The sequence below is a fragment of the Suncus etruscus genome, chromosome 13, assembly GCF_024139225.1.
Source record: "Suncus etruscus isolate mSunEtr1 chromosome 13, mSunEtr1.pri.cur, whole genome shotgun sequence".
Lineage (NCBI taxonomy): Eukaryota > Metazoa > Chordata > Mammalia > Eulipotyphla > Soricidae > Suncus > Suncus etruscus.
The window spans coordinates 80,399,834-80,427,027 of NC_064860.1; the positions used below are offsets into that span (position 1 = coordinate 80,399,834).

The 27,194-nt window shown below is 37.1% G+C and overlaps 1 protein-coding gene across 1 annotated transcript in view; it reads right to left on the reverse strand.

Annotated features, from left to right (window-relative positions):
- DCBLD2 (discoidin, CUB and LCCL domain containing 2) overlaps positions 1-27,194 on the reverse strand; it is a 63,249-nt gene that overhangs the window by 22,272 nt on the left and 13,783 nt on the right. Inside the window, exons 2-8 of the mRNA XM_049785646.1 lie at positions 18,850-19,077; positions 16,029-16,166; positions 7,215-7,266; positions 5,205-5,277; positions 4,609-4,742; positions 2,127-2,167; positions 463-678 (exon numbers count right to left, since the gene is read on the reverse strand). Coding sequence (XP_049641603.1) covers positions 463-678; positions 2,127-2,167; positions 4,609-4,742; positions 5,205-5,277; positions 7,215-7,266; positions 16,029-16,166; positions 18,850-19,077 — 882 coding nt within the window. The remainder of the gene's footprint in view (positions 1-462; positions 679-2,126; positions 2,168-4,608; positions 4,743-5,204; positions 5,278-7,214; positions 7,267-16,028; positions 16,167-18,849; positions 19,078-27,194) is intronic.

Here is a 27,194-nt window from a genome sequence, read left to right on the forward strand (position 1 = left end):
GATTAAAGATAATCATTGGTATTATTTTCAGCATCAAAGGAAAGTAATTTCTGCCAAAATTATCTAAGCCAAGCCTAAGCAATTATGATGATCATTTGCTGAGTTGCTCTTACTCAGCTCATATGGAGTATTATTTAAAGCACTTATATGGTCTTTGTGAACATAAATTTCTCTTAATGGCTAGAGAGATGATTATTTCAGATGTTTCAAAATCACTTTATGAAACACAACCTTAAGCAATTTTATTACAATGAAAAATAAAAGCTAACAGGAACCAAATACCAATTCCATTTCTGGACCATGGTTTTATAAAACCATCTTTGGTAATGTTAATAATCAATAAAGTAAACACAAAGTTATATAATCAAATGTGCCAATGACCTAACTTACTATGACTGTCTTTGATGTTACCAGGTTTCCATATAAAATCAGTTTATAAATTTTGAGAAACTCTATATTAACCTGTTATCTTCTTCTCCTTATTTAGATCTATCTGTAACCACTGATATTCATCAGTGGCAAAAGCTGCCCAAGGAGGTCCAGGTTTTCTCAGCCTGGCCTTCTCTGGTTTCCAGATGTTTTCCTGTCCCATGTGGTCAGTCCACTCCAGCACAGACGATGCCGTTATCTGAGGATCGGCAATCACACCTGATTCCATCCCCAGTGTTCCATAACAACCTAAAACAGAGAAAGAAAAATCATTTGATTTCCAGATAAAAACTCAAAATTCATGTAAGCTTGTTTACTGTAAATTTTCTACTGTACCTTTAATTTACATATTCTAAAGACTAATACTAGACTGTTCTTTCAAAAACAGGCCAAAATTTAAAAAATAGGCAGGTTGTTTTTTTTTCCTAGGCTCTGATCCCAACCAGTCAATTCTGAGTTGCCTCCCTTTAAGAAAATTTTCTTTTTTTTGTTTTGTTTTGTTTTGGGCCACACCCATTTATTGCTCAGGGGTTACTCCTGGCTAAGCGCTCAGAAATTGCCCCTGGCTTGGGGGGACCATATAGGACCATATAGGGATCGAACCGTGGTCCTTCCTTGGCTAGTGCTTGCAAGGCAGACACCTTACCTCTAGCGCCACCTCACTGGCCCCAAGAACATTTTCTTATTTTTTTTTAGAAATAAAAATCTGTTAAAATTCTAGAAACAATGTTATAAATAATTTACTTATTCATCATATAGTATCAGATTTTCTTTATTAGAAATAAATTCCAGGAAATCTTAATTTTGTTTAACCTGCCCACTTTGTTTCATTAGAATCAGGACAGTGTCTGATAAATCATAGGCTATATTCATAGCTATTTTCCATGGAAAAAATGAATTCTTTATGGATAGACATGGAAAATATCGTGCTGAGTGAAATGAACCAGAGAAAGAGGGACAGAAAAAAATGATGATATTCATCTTTAGGATATGAAAAAACAAAGTATGAAAATAATACCTAAACACAATGGAAATGATAGGAAGAATGAAAACTGCAGTTAGAAGAGAAAAGGAACATTATGACAATATTTGAAATGATCACTTTGGATAAGAACTGGGAATTGAAAGGAAGTCAAGTGATATGTATGATATCCCATTAGTAATAGTATCACAAACCAGGGTGCTAAAGGGAAAGAGGGAGAAAAGAGATGGAGAGGGGGAAGAAGGAAGGGAGATAGAAAGGGAGATAGAGGGAGAGAAAGAGAGACGAGGGAAAGAAAGAGAGAAAAAGAGAGAGGTGTCTGACATAGAAGTAGGCTGAGGGTAGAGACAAGAGGGTCCCCTCTAAGGAAACTGGTGGCAGAAAATCAAAAATGGTGAAGGGAGAATGTTAGAACATTGTATGATCAAAATTCAACTATCAACAACTTTTTAACTCTGTATTTCACAGTAACTTTATAAAATTTTCTCAAAACATTAATTCTATGATGATTTCAAGTATTGCCTTTTCTAAAGAACCCTTACTATTAATAGAAAAACCTCTGGTTCTTTTTGTTTATTATATAAGTACTTAATTACCTCATGGTGTTGTTATGACAACTAAACAAGTAAACAAAATCAGTAATTGACACAGGGTATGTCAAAGGTTATTAGCTATATACAATTATAATAATTTATGAAGACCATAATATGCTTACCACTTGTCTTAAATGTAAAAAGACTTGTAGATAAGTGTCCCCTGAAAGAGAGGTTTTTTGGTGACAGTTACATACATGAATATTTGTCTTTCTTCTGTTTTAATTTTACTATAAAAATATGTATACTGCTCTTACCAAAATTAAGTTTTATTTCTAAGTAGCACTATTCCCTTAGTTAACATAAACAACTTTCTCTAAAGTTATCAAGTTTATTAATTATACAATACTGTGTCCACATAACTTTTAATCCTGCTTATTTTATTTCTTTTTCATGATATAATTGGCTCCTAAAATTTTTCTTGGCAACTATATTTGGTTAAAGCAAAATGAAAGGTGTAATTCTCAGAGAATGTGGATCTCTTAGGCTAAATCAGTGCTTCTCAAATAGTGGGGTGCACCCCCCAGGGGGGCCGTGAGGCTCCATAAAGGGGGGAGCGGCATTTGACCTCGGCAAACACTGTCATAACAATCTAAGCCCCATGTTTATGTCTCTATGTCTCTGGAGCTGAGAGTTGCTGTGTCCTGCTTCAAACCCCACTAAGCTATGCATTGTAAAACGTGCTTATTGTAGCCATTAATCCAGACATCACCTCTGATTAAAAAAAAAAAATCAGCTCAAATTATTTTATATATTTTTGTTTTGCAGGTTAAAGGTTTTGTCTGTTTGTTTGGTTTTTGGATCACACCTGGCAGTGCTCAGGGGTTACTCCCGGCTCTATGCTCAGAAATCGCTCCTGGAAGGCTCGGGGGACCATATAGGATGCTGGGATTCGAACCACCGTCCTGCATGCAAGGCAAACGCCCTACCTCCATGCTATCTCTCTGGCCCTAAAGTTTTTTTAATAAAGATACTATTTACAGTCACGCGGGGGGGGGGGGCGCAGGCAAAAAATGTTTCTTCTTCCTAAGGGGGCATGACAGAAAATAATTGAGAAGCACTGGGCTAAATAGAAGAAATGTTATTAAAAAGACACTAAAAAAGACACTGAATTTGTTACTAGAAACCAACATGTCTAAGAACAAGTTTTGGTATTACAATGCATCACTGTCTTTGGAATTCAAAGTGTTGAGCAGAATGTGTATGATGGGGGTAAACAACAGTATAAAATAGGTGACCACCACATCACTTGGCAAGTCAAAGGACTCTAAGGAACATGGTGAGATATCCTTTTGGCACAAAATCCAACGAGTATTAGAGAATGCAACCTGTCCTTGTTTTTAAAATACAACAAAAAATTCACACACAAATTTTCTTTCTAAAAGTAGACACTAGGGGGAAGGAATAATAGGGCTTGAATAAAACCATCAGAGGAAGCCAAAAGATGGAATGGTAGCTGACTCAATGCCAACAATGGGCAAATGATAGCTTAATAGCCTGTTTTATATGACCCATTAAGCTAAGAACATATTTTCATATGAAGTTGTAAATAAAACAAAAATAATATGAGGCCCATAAAATTTAAACCATCAGCTAGCTGATCTGTTGACTCTTGCTTTATAATGTCCTGGATATGGACACACTCTTGCCTTCTGGCTAAAACCTGGCCTAAGACCTCTGAAGAGAAACTGGTTTCAATTAGGCTTGTGCTCTTTGCATGACTAAACATATAAGAAGCAAAGTTTATAAAAACAGATATCAAGTATTGTGTTTGTATGTAAAGTTTCAGCTTTTCCTTATTTGATGCCTAGCTTATACTTTGAAAACAAAAGATAAAATCTCTCTTGGGAAGAGAGGTGGATTAATAATACAACCTTTGACTTATATAAAAACTTTATATTCAAAATATTTCAATTAACCTTAATCCATTCTGGGTCACAACACAGGCTATAAGGAAGAGAAGCTATGACTTTAATCTTAAAAATAATGTAAAGTGGGGCTGGAACAGTGGCACAAGCTGTAGGACGTTTGCCTTGCTCGCGCTAGGCTAGGACAAACTGTGGTTTGATCCCCGTTATCCCTTATTGTCCCCCAAGCCAGGATAGATTTAAGCGCATAGCCATGAGTAATCCCTGAGCATCACTGGGTGTAGCCCCCCCCCCCAAAAAAAAAGGGGCCCAGAGCAATAGCACAGTGGTAGGGTGTTTGCCTTGCATGCAGCCAGCACAGGAAGGACCCCAGTTCGAATCCCAGCATCCCTTATGGTCCCCTGTGCCTGCCAGGAGCTATATCTGAGCGCAGAGCTAGGAGTAACCCCCTGAGTGCTACCAGGTGTGACCCAAAAAGCAAAAAATAAATAAATAAATAAATAAATAAATAAAATAATGTAAAGTTTTGTCAAATCTTTTGAAAACAAGCCAAGGAGTAACCTTGCTTATATTCTTCAATATAAGTAGAGTACCATACAAAGATGTGTAATTATTGCAAAAATATAATTTCATATATATCACTAACTGTTGTATTGCTAAGGTCTCCAGCAATATGTAGTTAGTCCCTAGGCAACATTTGTCTAACATATTTATTATAAATAGCACAAATACTTACACGACAGATGTGACATTGTTGGCTAGTGAACTTTCGTAGTATGGAATTCCTTTACTAATGACAACACTGATCTGGCCACCTAAAGTGTTTGACACTACTCCAGCATGCACACCAGCCATACACAATGGAGAAGACTTCAGAAAGAGAGAAAAAAAAAAAAGAGATGAGTCATAAAGAGGTAGTATAATGAGCAGGTGCTTGCACATGGCTAAGCTGGTTTCAATCACTGACACCTGAACTCTATCGAGTGATCCATGAGTGCAGGGCCAGAAGTAAGTGCTCAGGACTTACTTTGTGTTGTGGGTATGGCCCACAAAACAAAACAAAGAAAGCTTTTAATTTTAATTTGGTTATTTACTAACAAAACCTTAAGAATTATCTAGGTGGTTTCTCTCATTAAGTGTGGAGTAGGTTATTAGTACTATGATTTTAGACATATTTTCTTAAGTGAAAGAAAAATTTAAAATATAATGGCTTATTAAAAAGAAACAATCCTAGACAGCCAAAAATAAAAAAATAGAATTAGGTACAAACCTACCTATTCTTTAGTTTAAAAAATAAATTATAACTTTAACATAAGTCTATAGCCCACTTACATCTCTATATCCATGAGGGATTGTTCCAGATATCTCTGCAAAGGGAAGGAGGCAACCAGATGGGCAGTACTTACTGTGAAATAAAAATAAAGAGGTATATATAAAAAGCTAAACCTTTTGAGGAAAAAAAATTATCACATGCATTTTTTTAGCTCAGAATAGAACACGTCTACCCTAAGAGAATTACTACCATGAAAAGTCCTTCCAAATTTCGTTCCATTCACACATGCAACATTGTCTTCACCTATGAATTTGCAAAAAACAGTTTCATATTCCAACCCTACTTTATTTTATTCACTATGAATGGGTAGATGTTTTTCTACTCTAAGATGACTCATTATATTTGATAGTCTGGTTGTGAGAAATTTATATATCAATGCTTTATTATCAAATTTAATATAATTTTATGATATTTGCCATCCATTTATATACTCACTAGCCCAACCACGATTCAACACATTTACTTAAATGTCTATTAAGTTATTAATTGAGTGTTGGGCTATGCTAAGTACTGGATTTACAAATACAGTTTCTGTCCACACTGAGTTTATATTCTAGAAATGGAAATAAAAACCATTACTCTATGATTCCCCTATGAAGAAAAGGCATTCTACAAAATAACTAAAAAGGTAAGTGAAAGAGGACGAATCAGGCAGCAATGAAGTGCTACATATTCTGCATTAGAACCTAATACGGGAGAGACTATTTTTAGTCATCAATGAACAAAGGAGAAAACTGAGGGATTATGTACCCAGGCCACACAACTAAAAAGTGTCAGATTAGTATCGAATTGGTGCATTTGTGCAAGACTGCACTGCCTTGGACAGGACAGAGTCTACTAAGTGAGCTCAATGAAGAAAACTGAATAATAACACTGCCACAAGTGGCAAAAAATAAGAAAGAACAGATGAAGATCAGAAAGAACAGCATGTGAGGCAGAATAGACTTGTGTGTCAGAAACTAGGCAGGACTATGAACAGCACAGGGGCAGTGGACTGAGTACAAGAAAAGTTGAAAGAGAGTTGGAGAGGTGGAGAGGTAGACAAGGGGCCAAGGAACAGGCAAAGGCTTCATGGGTTAAGTTAAGGTACCTGGAATATAATTTTTTATTAAAAATAAAGTCCACGAAAAATTTTGATAGCTTAAACTCATTCACTGTATTTTTTTGTTTTGTTCTGTTTTGTTTTTTTAAATTTTTCCAAAAAGCATTTTGTCTCCTGGGAAAGACTAAGGAGTCAAGACTGGATACTGGGATTCTATTAAGGAACAGTGCAGTAGTCCAGGTGACAGCTTGCACCTGGGAGGGGACAAAATTACTGGAGAGTGGAAGGCACAGGCAGCTAAATCTCTGACAGGGCTCTGCAGATCAAGACCCTCTTTGAGTACAGAAAACATCTATGACATGTATACTGAAACATTCTGAACGACACAAAGAAGGTTCTTTTCCTAATGGAAACAAATTAGAAGGAAGTTAGAGCAATGCATCTTATAAAATCTCCAAAACCAGGCTAAAGAATTTGGAGAATTATTTTGGTGAAAAGCTGTAGCTCTGGATATTAAGGGAAATAATATGTGTTTAAATATATAATTTGTAAAAATTAAGCCAGCTAAGGTTAAAAATGGAAAATCATTTAAGAATTAATCCTGGCCTAGGCAAAAGAAAGTTACGTAAAGCAGAGAAATAGTCAAAATATTACTTGGATAAGAAAAACAAAATTCTATAATAAACCAACTGCTGTCCAATTTTAGAGAAAAAAATAAATAGCATTTCTACTTTTATTGGATTCTGGAACATGAATAATTCTAAAGTATATTAAAATGATACTTTCATAGTAAAGATCTAAATACAACAGAAGCAAAATGTAAACACGGTAACTCAATGGCTTTAGTAAGCTCTCACTTACTGGAGTCTTAAAATAATAGTAAACTTAAATGTATAAAAAAAACTTAAATGTATAAATAAAATGAAGAGTTTTATCATGGAAAAAAAAATCACAAATATAGTCATACCTGAACTCAGGTTCCAAAAAATTGGATGCAGTATCCAAACAAGTAATCAGATCTAAAAAAACAAAAAAACAAAAACTGGATTCAACAATATTTAGATTTATCCTTGCTCAAACATCCAACTACTTTAAATCTTAATTCTTTTTGTTTTAAATTTCAATAGCATGTCAAAGATCACACTAATAACTTTTGTTTGCATTGGGAAAGCAGGACACTAGGACCACTCCTAATGAATCTTACCTTGAGAGAAGTGGGGCTGATGAATCTGGCCTCAGGCATAGCTCTGTGATATTGCCTAAGTCCAACAGTTTGAGGACCTACCACGTCCAACCTTGGTGATGCTTGGAGGAAAGCAGGGCAGAGCTTAATTTAGGGCTTCATACATACACGATATGTACAGCCCTCTGAGCTATCTCTTCTGTCTCTATTCTAATAACCTATTAGTTTATTAATATAAATTATTTGGACATGTTGTGTGGATCATGTCCAAGTCTCATATGAGCAAGTCAGATTTTACTGTTAAACTGGATCTGTATACTTCCTCTATTAATAATTGGGGGCAGGGAACTTGGGGCGATGTCAGGTGGTATTCAACGTATATATGGCTCTGTGCTTGAGAATCATTAATGGTGATCTTTGAGACATTATTTGTAATACTTGGTATTGAACCTATGTTGGCCATATGAAAGGTTAAGTGCTAATCCCCAGTACTGTTTCTCTGCTTCAACTTTTTACAAACTTTCATTAACCACATTTTCTTTTTGTTCTGAGTTTTCTTTATTTGGAAGGTGTGTCTTCCCAATACTTTCACTATCACAATATCTTTTGTCTTTTTTTGTTTGTTTTGGTTTTTGGGTCACATCTGGCGGCACTCAGGGGTTACTCCTGGCTATCTCCTCAGAAATAGCTCCTGGCAGGCACGGGGGATCATATGGGAGGCCGGGATTCAAACCAACCTCCTTAGGTCCTGGGTCGGCTGCTTGCAAGGCAAACACCACTGTGCTATCTCTCCAGCCCCCCACAATACCTTATACAAAGAACCAACTCAGGAAAATTGCTCTGGAAAGTCTGGTACTCAAAACACCAAAATATTTTTAGTTGTTATAATTCCTTGCTTTTACAAACAAACTCATACAAATTAATGACAAAAGAAAGGAGAAGTTATGAATAAATTCAGTGGTTCTAAATAATTGCTACTCAAATGCCTGTAAGGTTCAGAACTCAGTAGCATCAGCATTTTCTGGGAATTTACTGGAATTTCAAATCCTTGAACATCATCCAAACTATAATTATAGAATCTCTGAAAGTGGGGCCCCCAAATCTGCTTTACAGATAATTCTTAAGAACATTAATGCTGGAGGAGTACTCCAATAAGGCAGAACTTTAAAAACGTTAACATTCCTACTGAGATATACAGTCGAAGTAAGCTCCAACCTGTCTACTTAAAATTTAATTATTATTATAAAAAAGTATGATTCTATTCTAAGAAATGTATGTTTAAAGAATGTGTCTTGAAACAACTAGAGCATAATGACTGCTTATAACCAATAGAAAACTAATTTGAGTGAATCGATATGGTTCAATATTATTAATATACTTGATACCACAAACATAAATAGCGATTAAACCTGCCTTTTAGGTATTTAAAAGAACACATTACCACCAAGGTGTATGACTGATAAACAAAGCCAAACAAACTGGTTTCTATAATCTAGTTATTCCAAGCAATCTTTATTTAGGAGCAGTAAGAAATGATTTTATACTTTCCTGTACAACTTCAAATGTTTCCAAATGCTGAGGTTATATACTGGACTTCCAATATTAATAAAATTCAGGAATAAAAAATGTAAGGCGCCACATTATTCAAGTATTCAAGTCATAAGAAGGCTGCCAGCTAGCCATTATCTTCAGGCCACATGCCAGAAAGCTGGTTAACTGTGGACACTCTTGATTAAAACAAAGCTTTGACTGTAAGTGCACGCAGTACTAAATTTCCTTCCAGGCTGAAACTCTTAAAATATACAGCTCACCTGACTCTGCTCTAAAATCCCAAGGTGGCTCAAAAGTGCTCCCTGAAGAAAATAGGAATTCAAAACAAATAGTGAAAAGAATCAAGAAAATTAAAGAGAGAACATCCTGATAATAAACATTGACCTTTAAATCTTGAAAGGCAGAGAAATGTCAATTAAACAAGGGAGTAAGAAGCTTTAAAATGTTTTTAATGACGACAACAACAGAAAGCACTATCCTAGCTTTTGGTCTACGATCTGTTCAACAAACAAGATCTCCAATTCCAGAGGTCTGACTGAGACAATAGCAACTGAACGGGTCTTCTGGAAGCATAACTAAAGATTCTATCCCAGGCTCTGTCATAGGAGCAATGTAATGACCAAGACCACCAACTACAGAAGATGGATTAAAACGACACTGAAGAAGCAGAACTGGAACCACAAAGAAAGACTTCATCATAAGCTCCATTCCTTGAGCTGTACAGACACCAAGATCTCTAGATACAGAGGTTCAATCTTACCATCCATGACGAAGCAGAAGTCTTCTATACACCAAAAAAGCACCGAGGGAAGAGTAAATGGTCATGCAAGGAGTCTATAGTTAATCCCATGACAGTATACTTCAGGGGTGGAGAAACCCTGTATCTCCTAGGCCAAGGGAATTCCCTCTATAATATCCCCAATAGTTACTGTGCCTATGCAAGGAGAAAAAGAAAAAAAAGCACAAAATAATCATTTTTCCATGTATAAATTTATTGATTGACCAATTTTCATTGACGTCTTTATTTTGGTGTAGATATTGAAGTTGATGTCTCCAATTTTATTTTATTTTATTTTATTTTATTTTATTTTATCTTTCTCTCTCTTTTTGTACTCGGCATGGTTTGATTTCAGAACTGAAACTACTGAGTGGTGCTTGTCTTTATTGCTGTAGTGCTCACTGGATATTTAATTTGATATTTCTTTCTGTATTGATGCGGTGTTTCAATTACCTTTTTCATGTCCTCGCTTAAACTGAGGTTGAAAGTCTCTAGAAGGACCCCGCCATTTTCAGCTTATTTGATTTATTTTATTTTTTTTCTTATTTTTTACTCCATTCTATTGCTTTTCTTTCCTTCAAACAAAACCACATAACTCGAATTATCGAGCTCCACCTCTCAAATAGAGGCGGAAACAAGGGAAGGTACCAGGACCAAACAGATATATGATCACTAATAGTAAGCTAGACAAAGAGGGGACCACCTACTCTAGCAGCCCAAGGGGTGGTGGTGGGGGATATGGTTGCAGGAAGGGAACAGGGATGGGGGAAGGACAAATTTGGTGATGGGTATTCCCCTGATTCAATGTTAATATGTACCTAAAATACTACTGTGAAAGACATGTAAGCCAATATGATCAAAATAAAAATTAAAAAAAAATGTTTTTAATGAAAGTTTTCCCCAACCAAGCAGTTTCTTAAAAAAAAAAAGGCAAAACAGTATTTGACTATGTTCCCAAATAATAAGAACCAACATATGCAAAATGAAGACAGCTCACTAGAAACCATCTGTAGAGACTTCTGACAAGAATATATAAGAAGCCATGTATTAACAATGAAATAAAACCAGATCCAAAACAAAATCCTCATATTTATAGTCAATGATGTACAAATCCTCACATTTATAGTTAATGATGTGGTTACCTATGCTGACCCTGTCTGGTGGAAAGGCTGGCAAGGGTCAGCTTCCTTCACCTGGTATATACAGGGACCAGGGAGTTTCCCCCCAGCTCATTACTGGGAAAGAACAGGTTTCAGGTTGATGACCAAATTCCTTTTATTATCTTTTTTCTTTAGTCATTTTATTGAGATCATTGTGAATTACAAGTCCTTCATACCTGACAGTGAATTAGGGCCATATCCACCACCAGTGTTGACCACCTTCCACCAAAATTCCCAGCAAGCAACCCATGTCTTCACCCTTAACTCCCTGGCCTACCAGTGTAATTGGCCAATTTTAATTTTAGATCATTATAGTTTGGGTTTCTTGATTCTATTGTCATTGATTTTGGCTTGGATATTTAGTTCTGACTTTTTGTTTATTTGGTTGGTTTGGTTTTAAGGGGTCACATCCTATAGCACACAGTGGTTACTCCAGCTCTGCGCTCAGAAATTGCTTCTGGCAGGTACAGGGAATATATGGGATGCTGGGGATGAACCCCAATAGTCCCGGGTTGGCCAGGTGCAAGACAAACGCCCTATCTCTGAGCTGTCACTCCAGCCCCCAGTTCTGACTTTTATTAAATTTCCATCAAAGCACCAGAGACCACTTGGACCCTGGTCTCTATCCTCTTATAATTTTTCTCAAGTGAGGAAACACAGAAATATGAGGTAAAAAAAAGTAATTCGTGTCCCAAGATTCTACCAAAAAAAAAAAAAAAAAAAAAAAAGGATGGAGCAAGTCCCTATCTAGAAGATATAAATAAAATTAAAAAATGGGAAGTGGCAGATTTGTTTATTATTACAATAGCACTTATATAGGATTAAGAGAGGAATTGGGAGATCTGAAAGATAATGGAACATAGCCTGGGGTTTAAGTGAGGCCCCAGTAAAAAGCTTAGCACCAGGGGCCGGAGAGACAGCAAGGAGGTAAGGCGTTTGCCTTTCATGCAGAAAGAATCCCGGCATCCCATATGGTCCCCTGAGCCTGCCAGGAGTAATTTCTGAGCATAGAGCCAGGAGTAACCCCTAAGCACTGCAGGGTGTGATCCCCCTCCCCCTCAAAAAAAAAAAAAAAACCAAAAAACTTAGCACCAATCAGGAGTGCCCTGGAGCAAGGGAGTATTCATAGGTATTAAAACCAGGACTCACAGTGAAGAAGAGACAGACTTCAAGACAAATTAGGAATACTAATGGGAGCAGTGGGGAATGTTGCCTGTCCTTTGTGCTTTCCCTCCCCATCTCTGGTGCAGTGGTGTCTCCAAAACTTTCAGCCTCAAGGAGAATCCCTAGAACAACCACTCATTCTACAGATCTCCCGGAACACATAGCTTTACGTGGGTTCCTTAAGCCAGAGAGTTGGTAATAGTGTCACAGAGGACATCCAACAAGGAGCAAGCTAGAAACGGTAGTATTCAAACAGCATGATTTGCCAGGAGAGATAGTACCACATTTACTGCTAAGAGGTAACAAATCTCAAAATGGGAAGGCATGGCAAGAGAGGAGAAAGCCACTTCTTACTTTCAGTATGAGACAAAGGATTTTTGCTTGTCACCCTACAGAAAAAAATGGGAAAAGTTTACCTTTATTTGTGGATAAGATTTTCAAAAATTAACTTTATAGACGTAAATTAGATCAACAGGTAATAGAAAATAACTGGAAACTACTGCTGAGGGAGTGCAAGTTGCTTGCCTTAGCACAAAGCTGAATGGGGTTAGTATCAGGCACCACAGATAGTCCCTAAGCACCCTCAGGAGTGATTTTTGAATGAAGAGTCAGAGCAAGGCCTGAGCATTGCCAGATGTTGCCAAAAATATTCTTAAACAAAATACTTCATAACCAAAACTACTAATCTAAACATGTCTTAATTCAGTCTAACAGATCCTACCTACCCTTAGATGTTCATACCCTCAGTTTTCTTTTTTCTGGTTTTAGGGCTGCACCTGATGGTACTCAGGGAACCATATGGAATGCTAGAGTCACAGGATCAGCCAGCCATATACAAAGATGTATCTTACTGGTTGTACAATCTTTTCACTCAGTCTCAAATTTTCTACAAAGTTCTAAATAATGTCACCTGCACAATGGTACATTTACTCTACCACTGATAATACCTTCCTTTACTCCCATTTGTTACCCCAAACTTCGCATAGTTTAGTCTGCATTTATTGTTCTCCTCCTTAAACTGTTTGTCCTCATTTGCCTAGCACCTTGATTTAGTCTTTCTGTTCTGAGATTAAAAGTAACTTCTTTGAGATCTTAGAGAGAGAGAGAGAGAGAGAGAGAGAGAGAGAGAGAGAGAGAGAGAGAGAGAGAGAGAGAGAGAGAGAGAGAGAGAGAGACAGAGAGACAGAGAGAGAGAGAGAGAGAGAGAGAAAGAGAGAGAGAGAGAGTGAGAGTGTAGAGCAGACAAGGTGCTTGCCTTGTAGAATAAGACTGGCCTGCATTTGATGGCACCCCATATGATCCTTTCACCAAGATTCATTGCTCAAACAACATATCTATAACTTTAACAAATTACTGTGCCAGTCTAACAAATGAAAAAGCTGTTTAAGTTGCTTGCCTAAGATGTTTCTCAGTCTTTATTTTCAAGTGCTCTTAATCTACAAGTAGGTTGTTGAGCTGGGGACACTTGGAGACAGTCCATAAAAATATTTATGGAATTCAATGTGGCAGAGAAGTTTCCCATGTGGAAACAAACTGAAGCTTCTCCACAAAAGACAACTGACTTCAAGTGAATAAATCATTTTAAGAAATTGTGACCGTCATGAAATTTTCCTATACATAGATGTACATGGAATCTACTATGCTAAGTGAAATAAATCAGAGGGAGAGAGATAAACGTAGAATAGTCTCAGTCATCTATGGATTTTTAAGAAAAATAAAAGTCATTTTTGCAACAATCCTCAGAGACAATGAGAGTAGGGCTTTCCAGCTCACTCCATGAAGCTCACCACAAAGAATGGTGAGTGCAGTTATAGAAATAACTATATTGAGAACTACCATAATCATGTGAATGAATGAGGGAACTGGAAAGCCTGTCTCGAGTACAGGTGGGGTTGGGGTGGGATGGAGGGAGATTTGGGACATTGGTGGTGGGAATGTTGCACTGGTGAAGGGGGGTATTCTTTACATGACTGAAACCTAATCACAATCATATTTGTAATCAAGATGTTTAAATAAAAAAAAAAGTTTAAAAGAAAAATGAAAGATGTTCTTGCAAAAATTTTCAGAGACAAAAGAGAGGAGGGCTGGAGAGTCCAGCTCACGACATGAAGCTCACCACAGAGTGATGAGTGCAGTTAGAGAAATAACTACATTGAGAACTATCATAACAATGTGAATGAATAAGGAAAGAAGAAAGCCTGTCTAGAGTACAGGTGGGGGTGGGGTGGAGAAGAAAGAGATTTGGGACATTGGTGATGGGAATGTTGCACTAGTGAAGGGAAGTATTCTTTACATGACGAAAACCCAACCACAATCATGTTTGTAATCAAAGTGTTTAAATAAAGATATTAATTTAAAAAAAAAGAAATTGTGACTGAAAGGCTAGATAAAAAGTATTAGAACATTCAGCAAGAATTCTCTAGAATTCCCTGATTCTTCTCAACTTCAAGTAAGTTTATGGATTGGGATAAGAACATAATAAACAAGTAAAAAAACTCAGGAAAGGGCTATAAAACAAGGATTATCTGGACTATTATTACTTTTCAAAGTGTTACAACAAAGACATTCATAATAAAATGATTTTTTTTAAAGTTTGTAAGTTAAAGAGCTGGAGCAATAGTACAGGGAGTAGGGCACTCACCTTGCACAGATCTGACCTAGGTTCAATCCCTTGCATACCATACGGCCCGCTGAACCCCAACAGAAATGATCCCTGAGCACAGAGCTAGGAGTAAACCCTGCGCACTACTGGGTATGGTCCCCAAACAAAAACCATTTAGAAGTTAAGAGATCAGCTTATTAGCTTATTTTCAAATCACTGATGGAGTAGCAGAAACATGTATTTTCTAATTTAAATTACTGTTTTGACAAATTTTTGTACAAGCTACAATTTGGGGGGGAGGCTGTGTTTAGGGGTTACTACTGACTCTGGATCCAAGAATCACTCCTGGCAGTGCTCAGGGAAACCATAGGGTATGTGGAGATCAAGCTTGGGTTGAGCTCATGCAAGGCAAACCCCTATCCACTGTACTATCACTCTGGCCTCCCACAAGGTACAATTCTTAAGTCTCACCAGAGTTCCCTGAACAAAGGGGTATATATGGGACAGCAGACAAATCAACAGAGAGATCTGATTCAATTTTTCACATTTTTGTTTTAGACATTCAGGTAAATTCTGTCCACCTGGCAATGCTCAGGGGACCATTGATGGTCCTTAAATTTAACCAGGGTCAGCCTCATGCAATGCAAGAATCATAACTCCTACACTATTTCTTGGGCCCCCAAACTTTCCCCCTTTAGATTCTATTCTCAACAATCTAGAAAATGTCTCTCCTTTATATGTGCAGTTCAGTATTCTTCAGGGTACATGAGGTAATTTGAAAACCTTTTGTATGAGAGTGTGCGAAGAATGGTAATATGATCTTTAATAGTACTATTAATGGCATACGAGATAAAGAAATTTTTAGCTAATATAGTACATTTTAAAAACTGACATTCTTTTCTGTTGTTGTTGTTTTTGGGCCACACCCGGTGGTGCTCAGAGGATACTCCTGGCTGTCTGCTCAGAAACAGCTCCTGGCAGGCATGGGGGACCATATGGGACACCAGGATTCGAACCAACCACCTTTGGTCCTGGATCGGTTGCTTGCAAGGCAAACGCCGCTGAGCTATTTCTCCGGACCCAAAACTGACATTCTTTAAAGCATTGCATTACACTCTTTGAAATGTAAAACATCAGTTTTTCTTCTATCAAGGATAAGGAAGTATAGAAACTTTATGTAAAAATACACTTCTAATTTTGCAGTTCTGTGGCTTATTTCATTTTATTTTACAAATTTATATTTGTGCTATTAACTTCTGTCAGGTACACAAAGTAACACTTCAATTTTCTTTCTAGAAATTGTAAAATGTCTATGGGAGTCATTGAATAAAGTGGAAAATTACCTTGCTTATCTATAACTGAGTATGAGGCCAAAAATCCTCTTCCAGAAACATGGATTCCACTCATGAACAGCACTGTGATTTCGTTGCTTTTCGATTCAATTGAATGGTTCATTTGCAGTCCCAGACCACAGTATTTGCCTAGAAATTAAAGAAAAGCAGATTCTCATAAAGTCAATAATATGTACAATGTTAAGTCAGAGTCACACAAATGTAAGAAACTGGGTACAGGTACTATTAAATTAGTATAAACTGAAAGCAAGTATGTTTAGCCATTTAAAATCATATTACGAACTAGGGAGACAGCTCAATGGTGTATGAGATGCTCTGAGTTTGATCCTCAGCACTAGAGCTCTACTGGAGGATCCTAGCAACATGAAGATGAAGTAGCACATTCTTGAAGAAACAAACTGTCAGGATACCCTGCTGGCTCAATTATTGCAGGGACTGGTAGCCACAGGCCCACCCCCAAGATAACACAAAAATAAATCACATTATTCTGGAGGAAAAAAAAACAATATCAATCAGGGGATCAAGAGATAGCACAGCGGCTATTGCCTTACAAGCAGCCAATCCAGGACAGACAGTAGTTCGAATCCCAGCATCCAATATACCCCCCCACCCCCCCGCATGCCTGCCAGGAGTGATTTCTGAGCACAGAGCCAGGAGTAATCTCTGAGAACTGCCAGATGTGACCCATTAAAAAAAAAGTATAAATCGGGAATGTTGCATTGAAGGCAATGTAATTTTTATGACTGAAACCCAACTTCAAGCATGTAAAGAAAAAATGTGGAGGAGATTTTGGATTACCTTATGGAATTTTCATCCCACATATAAAAATAAGTTTAAGAAAAACATAGACCCCCCCATAAAAATACACATAGGGTCTTATAACAAAAGCACCTTATTTGTCCAAACATATAACATACCATAAGAAAGGTATTCTTCAGGGTCTAAAATAACCCCAAATCAATTCCAGAACAAACATCAAGGCATGTGACCTTACAGAATTCTATGATGGAAGATGTGTTTACTATTTAAAATAGTAACAAGAAACTTTGAAGACAAAAACAACTAAAAAATTCATAAAGACAGATGGTTCATAACAGCTGAAAGCAAATAGTAATTTTAATATGTTCCCCACAGGATGCACAAAGAGAAACAAGTGGAAATGGTGCAATGCACTGGGAGAGAGGCATGCCAAATGAGCCAGGCACCCTGGGGAAGGGAAAGCGGAGTGGTCTAGAGGCACGTGACCTGGATCAAGAAGCAGCTCAAAGCAGAGAACCAGGGATGTTCCACACAAGCTGGGACCCTGGCAATAGAGAGTGTTCTCATAAACACTCCTCTTCCCACACTGAAGGAGATTTGCTTACACAGTAAAGATTAGTCAGAGCAAAGCTAACTGATTCTCTGTCCAACCCCCACAAGGAGGGATACAGTGTAAAGGGCTTGAGCACTGCAAATGACTCCAAGAGGGAGGGAGGAAGGGAGAGGGAAAGAAACAGACAGACAAACAGACAGACAGTCAAAATGCCTGCCCCAGAGACAGATGGGGATGAGAAGGAAACATTGGTGGTGGTAAAAGTACACTGGTGAAGAGTTGTGTATTCTATAACTGAAACTCAAATATGAACAATTTTTGTAACCAAAATTTATTTAAAAAATAGAAAAACTCTATGTTAGGAAACAAACATTTTATTATAAAGGAATGAAGAAACTCCCGTCTAAAATTTAACTTTCAATAGTTAAAGGTAAATCATTTGCATGTGTATGTACATATGGGAGATATGCAAAATATGGGAAAATATTTGGGAAATAGGATTATAAGATATGTAGAAATATTTGTTCTGTTATTTATCTTGCTTTTTAAAAATATAAGTAAAATTACATCAAGATAAGTAGTTATTAGAAAGATTCATTGAAGGATACCAAATTTCAACAGTTAATAAACTGCCAGAACCACATGTAAAATCTTAAGGAAATATCTTTAAGGGACTATATATAGCCTATTTTTGCTATAAACTTAGCTAACTGTACTTTATCAAACTTTAATTCAAAGTTACATCTGGGGTCAGAGAGATAGCACAACAGTAAGGCATTTGCCTTGCACAAGGCTGACCTGGGACAGACCTGGGTTCAATCCCCAGCATCCCAGATGGTCCCTGGAGTATGCCAGGCCCCATTTCTGAGCGCATAGCTAGAAGTAATCCTTAAGCATCACAGATGTGGCCCCAAAGCAAACAACAAACAAAAAAAACAAAGTTGTTGCATCTTTACCTATATGACTTGGAACAGTTGCTTTTTTGTTTTGTTGTATTGATCACATCTGGTAGTGCTCAGTGTTTACTCCTGATTCTGTGGTTGGAACTAGGTTGGCTGTGTGTGAGACAAGCAACTTAACCGCTGTACTACCTTTCTGGTTTCAATTTTTTTAAAAAGTTTTGTGTGCCTCAGAAAATAAGAGTAATACAGTCTTTCAAGGATTTGAGAAGAATAAATGAATCAATTGATGGGAGTAATATGAACATTGTCTGGCATATAGCAACACTATATGCTGAGAATTATTTTCATTTCAAAGTTTCCATAGAAAAAGAATTCAAATCGTCTTAGCTACAATTATCATCATTAACTACATAGTGCTCATTGTATTAACATCACTACGTATTTTTTCAAAAGATATGGAGAAAAAGAAGAAAATTATTTCATGTTTTCAATAATTTCCCACATATTCTATATAGCAGTTATTCAATGTTATGTATCAAAAATGTAAAATACAGGGAAACTCTGTATTTAAATGAACATTTACAAGTAAATATCCTACCTATTTCAGTTCTGCTAACTCCAATTCCATTATAAATTCTCAAATAATTAAAGTGACAAGAATCCAAATCTTCAATGTCAAAGTCACCAAATTTGATGTGCACTCTTTCTCCCATCTTTACACGGATTTCCCATTCACAAACGGTGCTGTTGGGATAGGTCTGTGGGTAGTTGATGGACGAGAGAGTTCCACTTTCAGGGCCTAGTACAGTATGTCCACATCCATCACCTTTAAAAAAGTTAACAAATAAAAATTATTCTTTTATCTATACCTTATATCACATATCAGAATTTTTAAGTCATGATTTAAAAAACTGACATCAGGCATTTTGTCACCAATGTTTTCTGACACAAGACAAAACAGATGGCATGGTTCTTAATACAGTTATTTATTGACAGCAATCTAGAGAAACACAGGTTAGATAATGATACCTTTATAATATTGAAAAACTTTTCTACATCTAAATACATTGGAGCATAAATGAGCAATCACAAATCTTCTCTAAAATCTAGGATGAATGATAATCTTCTCACAGAAACTGTGTGTGTGTGTGTGTGTATTACTATTATGTACTACTGGTGTTTAGTATTACATACTACTAAACACTCTTCCCTAAATACCTATAATCTGCACAGTCTGTGTGACATTAGAATGAGACCAACATGTACTGTGAGACTGTGAGACACAATCTCAACTGCAAATACACCCCACATGAAAAGGATGCATTCTCTGAAGACCGCCTTCCATTTCAGTCAGGAGCAGGCTATCAATGATGCTTACTTACATTACCTGTACTTTTGACCAATCATATACATGAGATTGTCCATGACCCCATTTGCAGGTTTGATTAATTTCAGGAGCAACTCAAAGCATCCAGAAAATCCATTTACACTAATTTATTACAGAGTACTGCCAGATATAAATCAACACCCAGATAAGTGATTATATAGTACAAGGTCCTGAACAAAGGAACTGCTGGTCTTTGGGAAAGGGTATGTGGATGTGAGGGGGTCCAGCATGACAGTACATGAAAGTTTTCTAGCCTCCCCAACCTAAAAGTTCTGAAGTTGCCCATATAAGACTTTTATAGAGGCTTTATCTTTTAGGTATAAAATTAATTATTGGACAGGGGCAAATGCACTCATTCTGTAATCTTCCAGAGGTCAGAGAGTGAACTGAAAGTTCCCTGGCAATCAACCTCCATTCTTCAGTGCTTTCCAAACTCATCTCATTGACATGGCAGCACAGATTCCTTTACTGTTCTTTATGCTTAAAAAATTCTAAGCATTTTTAAGAATCTTGAGGAAGAAACTATGAGAAAGCTATATATAAATGTATGTGGGATATATTTTATCTGATGACACTATATTAAAAGTTACAGGGAGGGGCCGGGAAGGTGGCGCTAGAGGTAAGGTGTCTGCCTTGCAAGCGCTAGCATAGGATGGACCGCGGTTCGATCCCCCGGCGTCCCATATGGTCCCTCCAAGCCAGGGATGATTTCTGAGCGCATAGCAAGGAGTAACCCCTGAGCGTCAAACGGGTGTGGCCCAAAAACCAAAAAAAAAAAAAAAAAAAAAGTTACAGGGGCTGGAGAGATTATATAGCAGGTAGGGATTTTGCCTTACATGAAACCAAGCTGGGTTCGATCCCAGCATCCCACAAAGTCCCCTGAGCACCACACAGAGAAACTGATTACAGTGGATTATCCCTTGAGCACTGTCAGGTGTGGCCCCCAAATAAATCACAATATTTCAACTAGTAAAAATGGTTTACAGGCAGTCTTCCTCTTGCATTTTGCAATTTCATGTTAACTGAAAATATAGCTTATTAGGAAAAACATTTCCTGAAGCTATTAAATGTTTAATAGCACTGAATTTTAAATTATACTGAAACTCGTTTTAGTAGTTTCTCTCATAAATATTTTTCCTTAAAAAAATGATAAAAAATAATATTGGCAATTCATCTAAGATTAGGAATATAACTTTCCTTTCTTGAAAGCATTACTTGTTCTAGAAATTTCTTTAACAATAAGTATAAAAACCCAGATAACTTATTGTTTATTTAAAAATAATCAATATTTAAGAGGTCAGAGATAGTACTGCAAATAGGGCACGTGTCCTGCATGTAACTGACCTTTATGTTCAATCCTGGGTACCACAGATGGTCCCTACAAGTGATTCCTGAGTGCAGTGGCAAGGAATAAGTCCTGAGCATTGTGAGGTGTGGCCCAAAAACAAATCAAAAAACAAAAATTAAATATTTGAAACCTTCACTTTATCATATAATTTGTTATTTACTGAGCAGAGCATCTGGAAGAGGCCGAGAATGTTAAGAAACTTTAGCTGCAGTTCCAACTGTACCATTTATTTAGAACTCCATGATGATGGAATTCAAGGGCTCTTTCTGGAATGAAGATAATATATTCTTTTGAAATGAACATATATTTTCTTCAGAAATTTTTATAATAGCCTACTATAAATGTCATAAATTATAACAATCACGGGCCCGGAGAGATAGCACAGCGGTGTTTGCCTTGCAAGCAGCCGATCCAGGACCAAAGGTGGTTGGTTCGAATCCCAGTGTCCCATATGGTCCCCCGTGCCTGCTAGGAGCTATTTCTGAGCAGACAGCCAGGAGTAACCCGTGAGCAAAGCCGGGTGTGGCGCAAAAACAAACAAACAAAAATTATAACAATCACATCAAGTTTTTATAACAAAAAACAGTATTAAGACACTATTGAGGGACTAGTGATAGCACAGCTGTAGGGCATATGCCTGGCATGCTGCCCACCCAGGACAGACCCAGATTCTATCACCAGCATTCCATACAGTGACGTGAGTCTGCCAGGAGCGATTTCTGAGCACAGAGCCAGGAGTAACCCGAGTGCTGCCAGGTGTGACCCAAAAACCAAAAAAAGAAAAAAAAGGACACTATTGAATTTTATTTTAACTTGAATATGATACAGATGGCTATAACAGCATTTTCTGCTGTTCTGAAGTTATTTTTAAGAATAATAGAGTATTGACATAATTTGCTAGGGCAGATTAAAGTCTTTAAAATGCCTACAAAGGAGAATGCCAACACGGTATCTAGTAAATCTGTATGAAAAATAAATGTTAACGGAATGAAAAAGTAATCTGTACTACATAAACCTAAGAAGAAATAAACTAATCTCAAAAGCAATGAAGGTCCACTGTATCATCTCTAATGACAATACTTCATTCGCTGCTGATTTAAGAAAAAAAGGTATTCTCAAACACATACTAGTTTTTCTACTCTAATTTTAAAGGCCAATACTATGGATTCTATTGCAGGTGCTTCCAAGAAAAGAAATTCAAAGGTTGATGCTAGGACTTTAGTTTCCTAAACAAGGAATTACCAAGGTTTCCTAATGTATTTGGCCTGCAGCCCTCTTTCCCAAGGAAGGTGGTGGGGTACTCTATAACTCCCTGGAAACCTACCTTCTTGTAGCACAAAGAAGAATCCAGTCCACTACTGCCCCCTGGATGAAGCCAGCACCCACCAAGAGACCTAAAATCACTTCAGAAAACACTGCTCTAGTACAAAGCTCAGCTTGTAATCAACATTGCCCTTTAATTCTCTTCCACACACCCAAACCAAGTGTAGAAACCTAGAATAGCCCAGTAGCAAAGGCACCTGTCCTGTAAATATGGAGTCACAAGTTTAATGTCCAGCAGTTTCTCCACATACACTAATCATGATTCCATCAGCATTGCCATCTGGGATTCTCAGCACAAACTTTGTGTGTTCTGGAGTGCACATTACAACTGAAGTGTGTGCAAGTACACATGCAAACACAACAGCCAGGTGAACAATCCTGGCAACCAGCACAACTAAGCACACAAACACTACAACCATGCATGCACTACTTCTTGTTACAGCTTAAAATATAACACATACATTACTTAAAATGAATATGAATTTTTGAGAACTACCTCACTCTTGCAAACAGAAACCTTATAAGGGAAAAATAACTATAATTTTCCTGAAACTTACCACAAAATACCTTGAATATCTTTGATGGTCATCTTAATTAAAACACAAGGATATAAAAATCTACACTGTAAAAATAAATGAATTGCAATAGAAATGATTTTCAAACAATATTAACATTTTTCCATAGATAAAAAAATATTAAAGCAGTTTCAAACTATGAGATTTGTCTCAAATGTCTTACTAGTGAAAAGATTACAATGTGCTTTCTAAAAGTACTTTAATCTTTAAAAAGTAATCACAAAATAAATGAAAGAAAATGTAAGTTCTTTCTTCAGATAAACAGAAACTAAGACAGGTTTTCAAGTGGTTAGACTACTGATAGACTCTATAAAACCATGAATCTCAGAGGTCAGAGAGATCATACAGCAGGTCACACCGGAGCCTGGGTTCAATCCCTTCACCCATTATGATATCCCAAAACCACCAGGAGTTATCCGAGTACTGCGCCAGTACTAAGCCCTGAGTACTTATAGGTGTGTCCTCTCCCCAAATCCACACATTTCCTACTAGCTGCTTAATTCACAAATAAGAGATTGTGGGGTGAGAGTAATAGCACAGCAGTAGGGCTTTGCCTTGCACAAGGCCAACCCAGACAAGTTAGATTCCCAGGTATCCCATTTGGTCCCCTGAGCCTGCCAGGAGTAACCCTTGAGCACCACTGGGTGTAGCCCAAAAACAAAACAAAAAAATTTTATTTAACATATTTACCACAGTCAATTATTTAACTTAAGGTTGTGATTTTGAAATTTTCAGAGCACTGCAGAGTGGTAAGTGTAATTAAATGTCTTGATGCTTGTATTTCTTTAATTCTGAAAGTATACAAGCAATAGCTTCCTTTCCTCCACAAAGCATGACTTCAACAAGAGTTAACAAAAAGAGTAAGTGATAAAAATAGGATTTTTGCAAGCATGCTGCTGGAGAAAACAATTAAAATGGAGCTTTTTTTTCTTTTTTGTATCTTATGTAGGGGAGGGCATAAGCAGTCCACAAGCAACGTGCCAAGAATGTTGTAAAATATGTGACGGATTTCAGAGCTTCCTCCTCTTGCCAACAAAATACCAGAAAAAAAAATGAAAGTTTTCACATCTATAGCAATACACAACTTTATATGTATTTTTATTTTAAAAGGCTATCTGACAAATTTAACCTGTCTAGATAGCCTGGTCAAATACCTACAAGTATGAAGTAAATATTTAGAATATTCAAGTTTGAAAGAGAAGGCTGAGTTTATACTCACTAGACAGCAATTTTCCAATATTTTTATGTATTATCTAAAATTAAATACATTTTAGATTAAGAACTTATATTCTTTCATGTATATTCTTGTTATATTTTGTTTTCAGGCCAGACCTGTCTGTGCTCAGGGCTTACTTCTGGCTTTTTGTGCAAAGATCACTCCAGGTGGGGCTCATGGTAATATGGGATTCTGGGGATGAGAAGAACTGACTTAAGGCTAGATATCTGGCCAACAGAAAACATGGTAGTTAGTTCTTGGACAGGTTTCATTTGGCCCAAAGGGCTATACTGTTCTATTCACTAAGTGTACAACGTGGGAATACTTTGCCTCCAAACATCAGCAGTTAAAGAGTTTTATGTTCCAACTTATCAATATTTAACATATGAAAATGGAATGCTTTGTTTTTCCTTCATTCTAAAGGGTGGAAAAGATCCTTTTATCAGTCAACAAATTGCCTTCAACTACATTTTTTTCCTTCTGGGTCAAGAGCGCTTAATATAAAGTGGGAAGGGAGGGTACCATCAGGTTGACACTTAACAGAGCCCAAATATTCTGCTGGTTTTGCACACCAGAAAAAAAAAAAAGAACTGTGATCAGGTTATATCACCACTATTAATCATTTTCACACAACAGGATTGACAGAGAACATGACATTAATGGAAAATTAAGTTTCAAAATGTGAAGTTAGGGGCCGGAGAGAAAGCCTGGAGGTAAGGCGTCTGCCTTCCATGCAGAAGAAGGGTGGTGGTTTGAATCCTGGCATCCCACATGGTCCCCCGTGCCTGCCAGGGGCGATTTCTGAGCATAAAGCCAGGAGTAACCCCTGAGCGCTGCTGGGTGTGACCCAAAAACAAAACAAAATAAAAAAAAGTGAAATTATAAGATCAATCCACACACTCTCATCAGCACCTCCACTAACACCAATTTCTTTGCCCCAATTCCATCACTACTGCTGACAATGTCAGTATTTCTTCTTCCTCTCCTGTTTGCTGCCAGATTATAGCTAAACATAAAGGGTGAATGTCTGTTAATGTAATTTTTAAATTTGACTTTTATTTCAGCAGAAAAAAAGTACTGGAATTTGATCTCAATGCTCCTTCATTTGGCTGCAGAGGGGATTACTCATAGAACATGTGTTCACTTCCATTGAAGAGTATAAGGTCAGATGTATGAAGCCAGATACAAACTTCGATACTATTCCAGGAAAATAACTGATCTTTTTAACTACCCATCCCTAGAGAAAACAGAAATAACATAAACATATTTCAGTAACAATGAATTCGTAAAGAGCATGGCTTATCAAGGCTGCTCTATCAAATCAAGTAGTTTTATTAATTACAAGATGCACAATGTACATGATGCCTAATGTGTGTGATCCATATATTTTAATTCCTTAGTAAATGACATTTAATGAATTTTATTAATATGAACATTATGCTGTCTAAATTTTCTTCTTAAGATCTAACACATTTTAAGTAGAGCAAGCACATATGCAAAACGTTTACAAAATTAGGTCAATGTGGTATAACAACTAAAATTTCAGTATAACCATTATTAACTAGAAAGGTTTATTCTTTTTTTAAATTTTACTTCATGAAACAATTGTTATCTACAGAGTCCTTCAACGTTGAATTTCAGATGGACAGTGAGTCAGTCAGTGCCCTTCCCAACCGCCAGTGTCAACTTCCCTCCACCAATAAACCCAGAGTGCATCCTATGTCACCACCCTTTGCCCCTGGCCTGCCAGTATAACAGGCCTCTTTGAGTTTAGATTATTAAAGTTTAGGTCTCTTGATTCTATTACCATTGATTTTGGCATGGATATTTAGTTCTGTCCTTATTTGTTTTGCCAATGTATCTGAGACATCCTGGCCCCTAGCCCCCAGTCTTTCTTTATTCCTTTCTTCTTAGTTTTATAAAAATATGTAGGAATATGTGATAAAACAAAGTAATCTGTATCTAAAGGCTTATTCTTTTCCATGCAACACTCAAAGACTCATCAGAATGAATTATCTAGCACTGTAAATTTTAAGAAGTCAATTTTCAGTCCTATTACAATAAGAATGTTTTAATCCAGGGGTCTCAAACTCAACTTACCTGGGGGCCGCAAGAGGCAAAATCGGGGTGAGGCAGGGCCACATAAGGGATTTCGCTTACCGAATATTCGCAATAAAAAATCACATTAGTAAGAAAAAAATCGCATTAAACATTTGCATACCCCGAACGGAACTGCTCGGGGTATGCGAATGTTTAATGCGATTTTTTCTTACTAATGCTATCTTTATTGCGATTATTCAGTAAGCGAATAATCGCAAATAATCGCAAATACTGTGATATTTGAAGGCCACAAATGGCCCACAGGCCGCGAGTTTGAGACCCCTGTTTTAATCCTTTTGGGAGGAGGAATGCCTAAGTAGTGCCCAAAAGGCTTTGGGCAATTCTTGGCCAATAAGGCCCAGACACTATGCTGCTCACGGTCTGTGATGCTGGGTATTACCTGGGCCACCCCAATGGTTCTAAGGGCCTCCAGGGCCAAACCTAATGGTGATAGGCAGAGTAAACTGGGCTCAAGTCTAATTGCTATACTAACTTCTAGCCTCCTACCCTGTTTCTAAATTGCATTGCTACAAATTCCAAATAGATAACTCAGGGTACTTCTCTAAGCTCACTTAATTATTTTCCTTTTGTTTCTGCTATGTGGAGGCCACTCCTGGCATGTCTGGTTGCCAAGATTATTCCTAGTGGTGTTCAGGGGCCATTAAGGGAACTTCAAATGTTGCTGAGGCAAGAAGTATGCATGCAGTGCCAGGAAGAACTATAGGGTTCCACAGTGATACCAAGTATGTCCTCTACCATCTCAGCTACAACCCTGGCCCTTCATTGAATCATTCTTTAATTCATTCATTCATTAAAAAATTCAGCCTACCATGGTAATGCAATGAGAGCCTTAAAAGGACTATTGTGACACTTTTAAGGAAATGAAATTATTCCCAAAATCATATTTGCATGATTTATAAATAACAAAAATATGTGATATATAAGAAATTTTCTTCAACCTTCACCAAGAACACTCTTTATAGAATACTGTGGT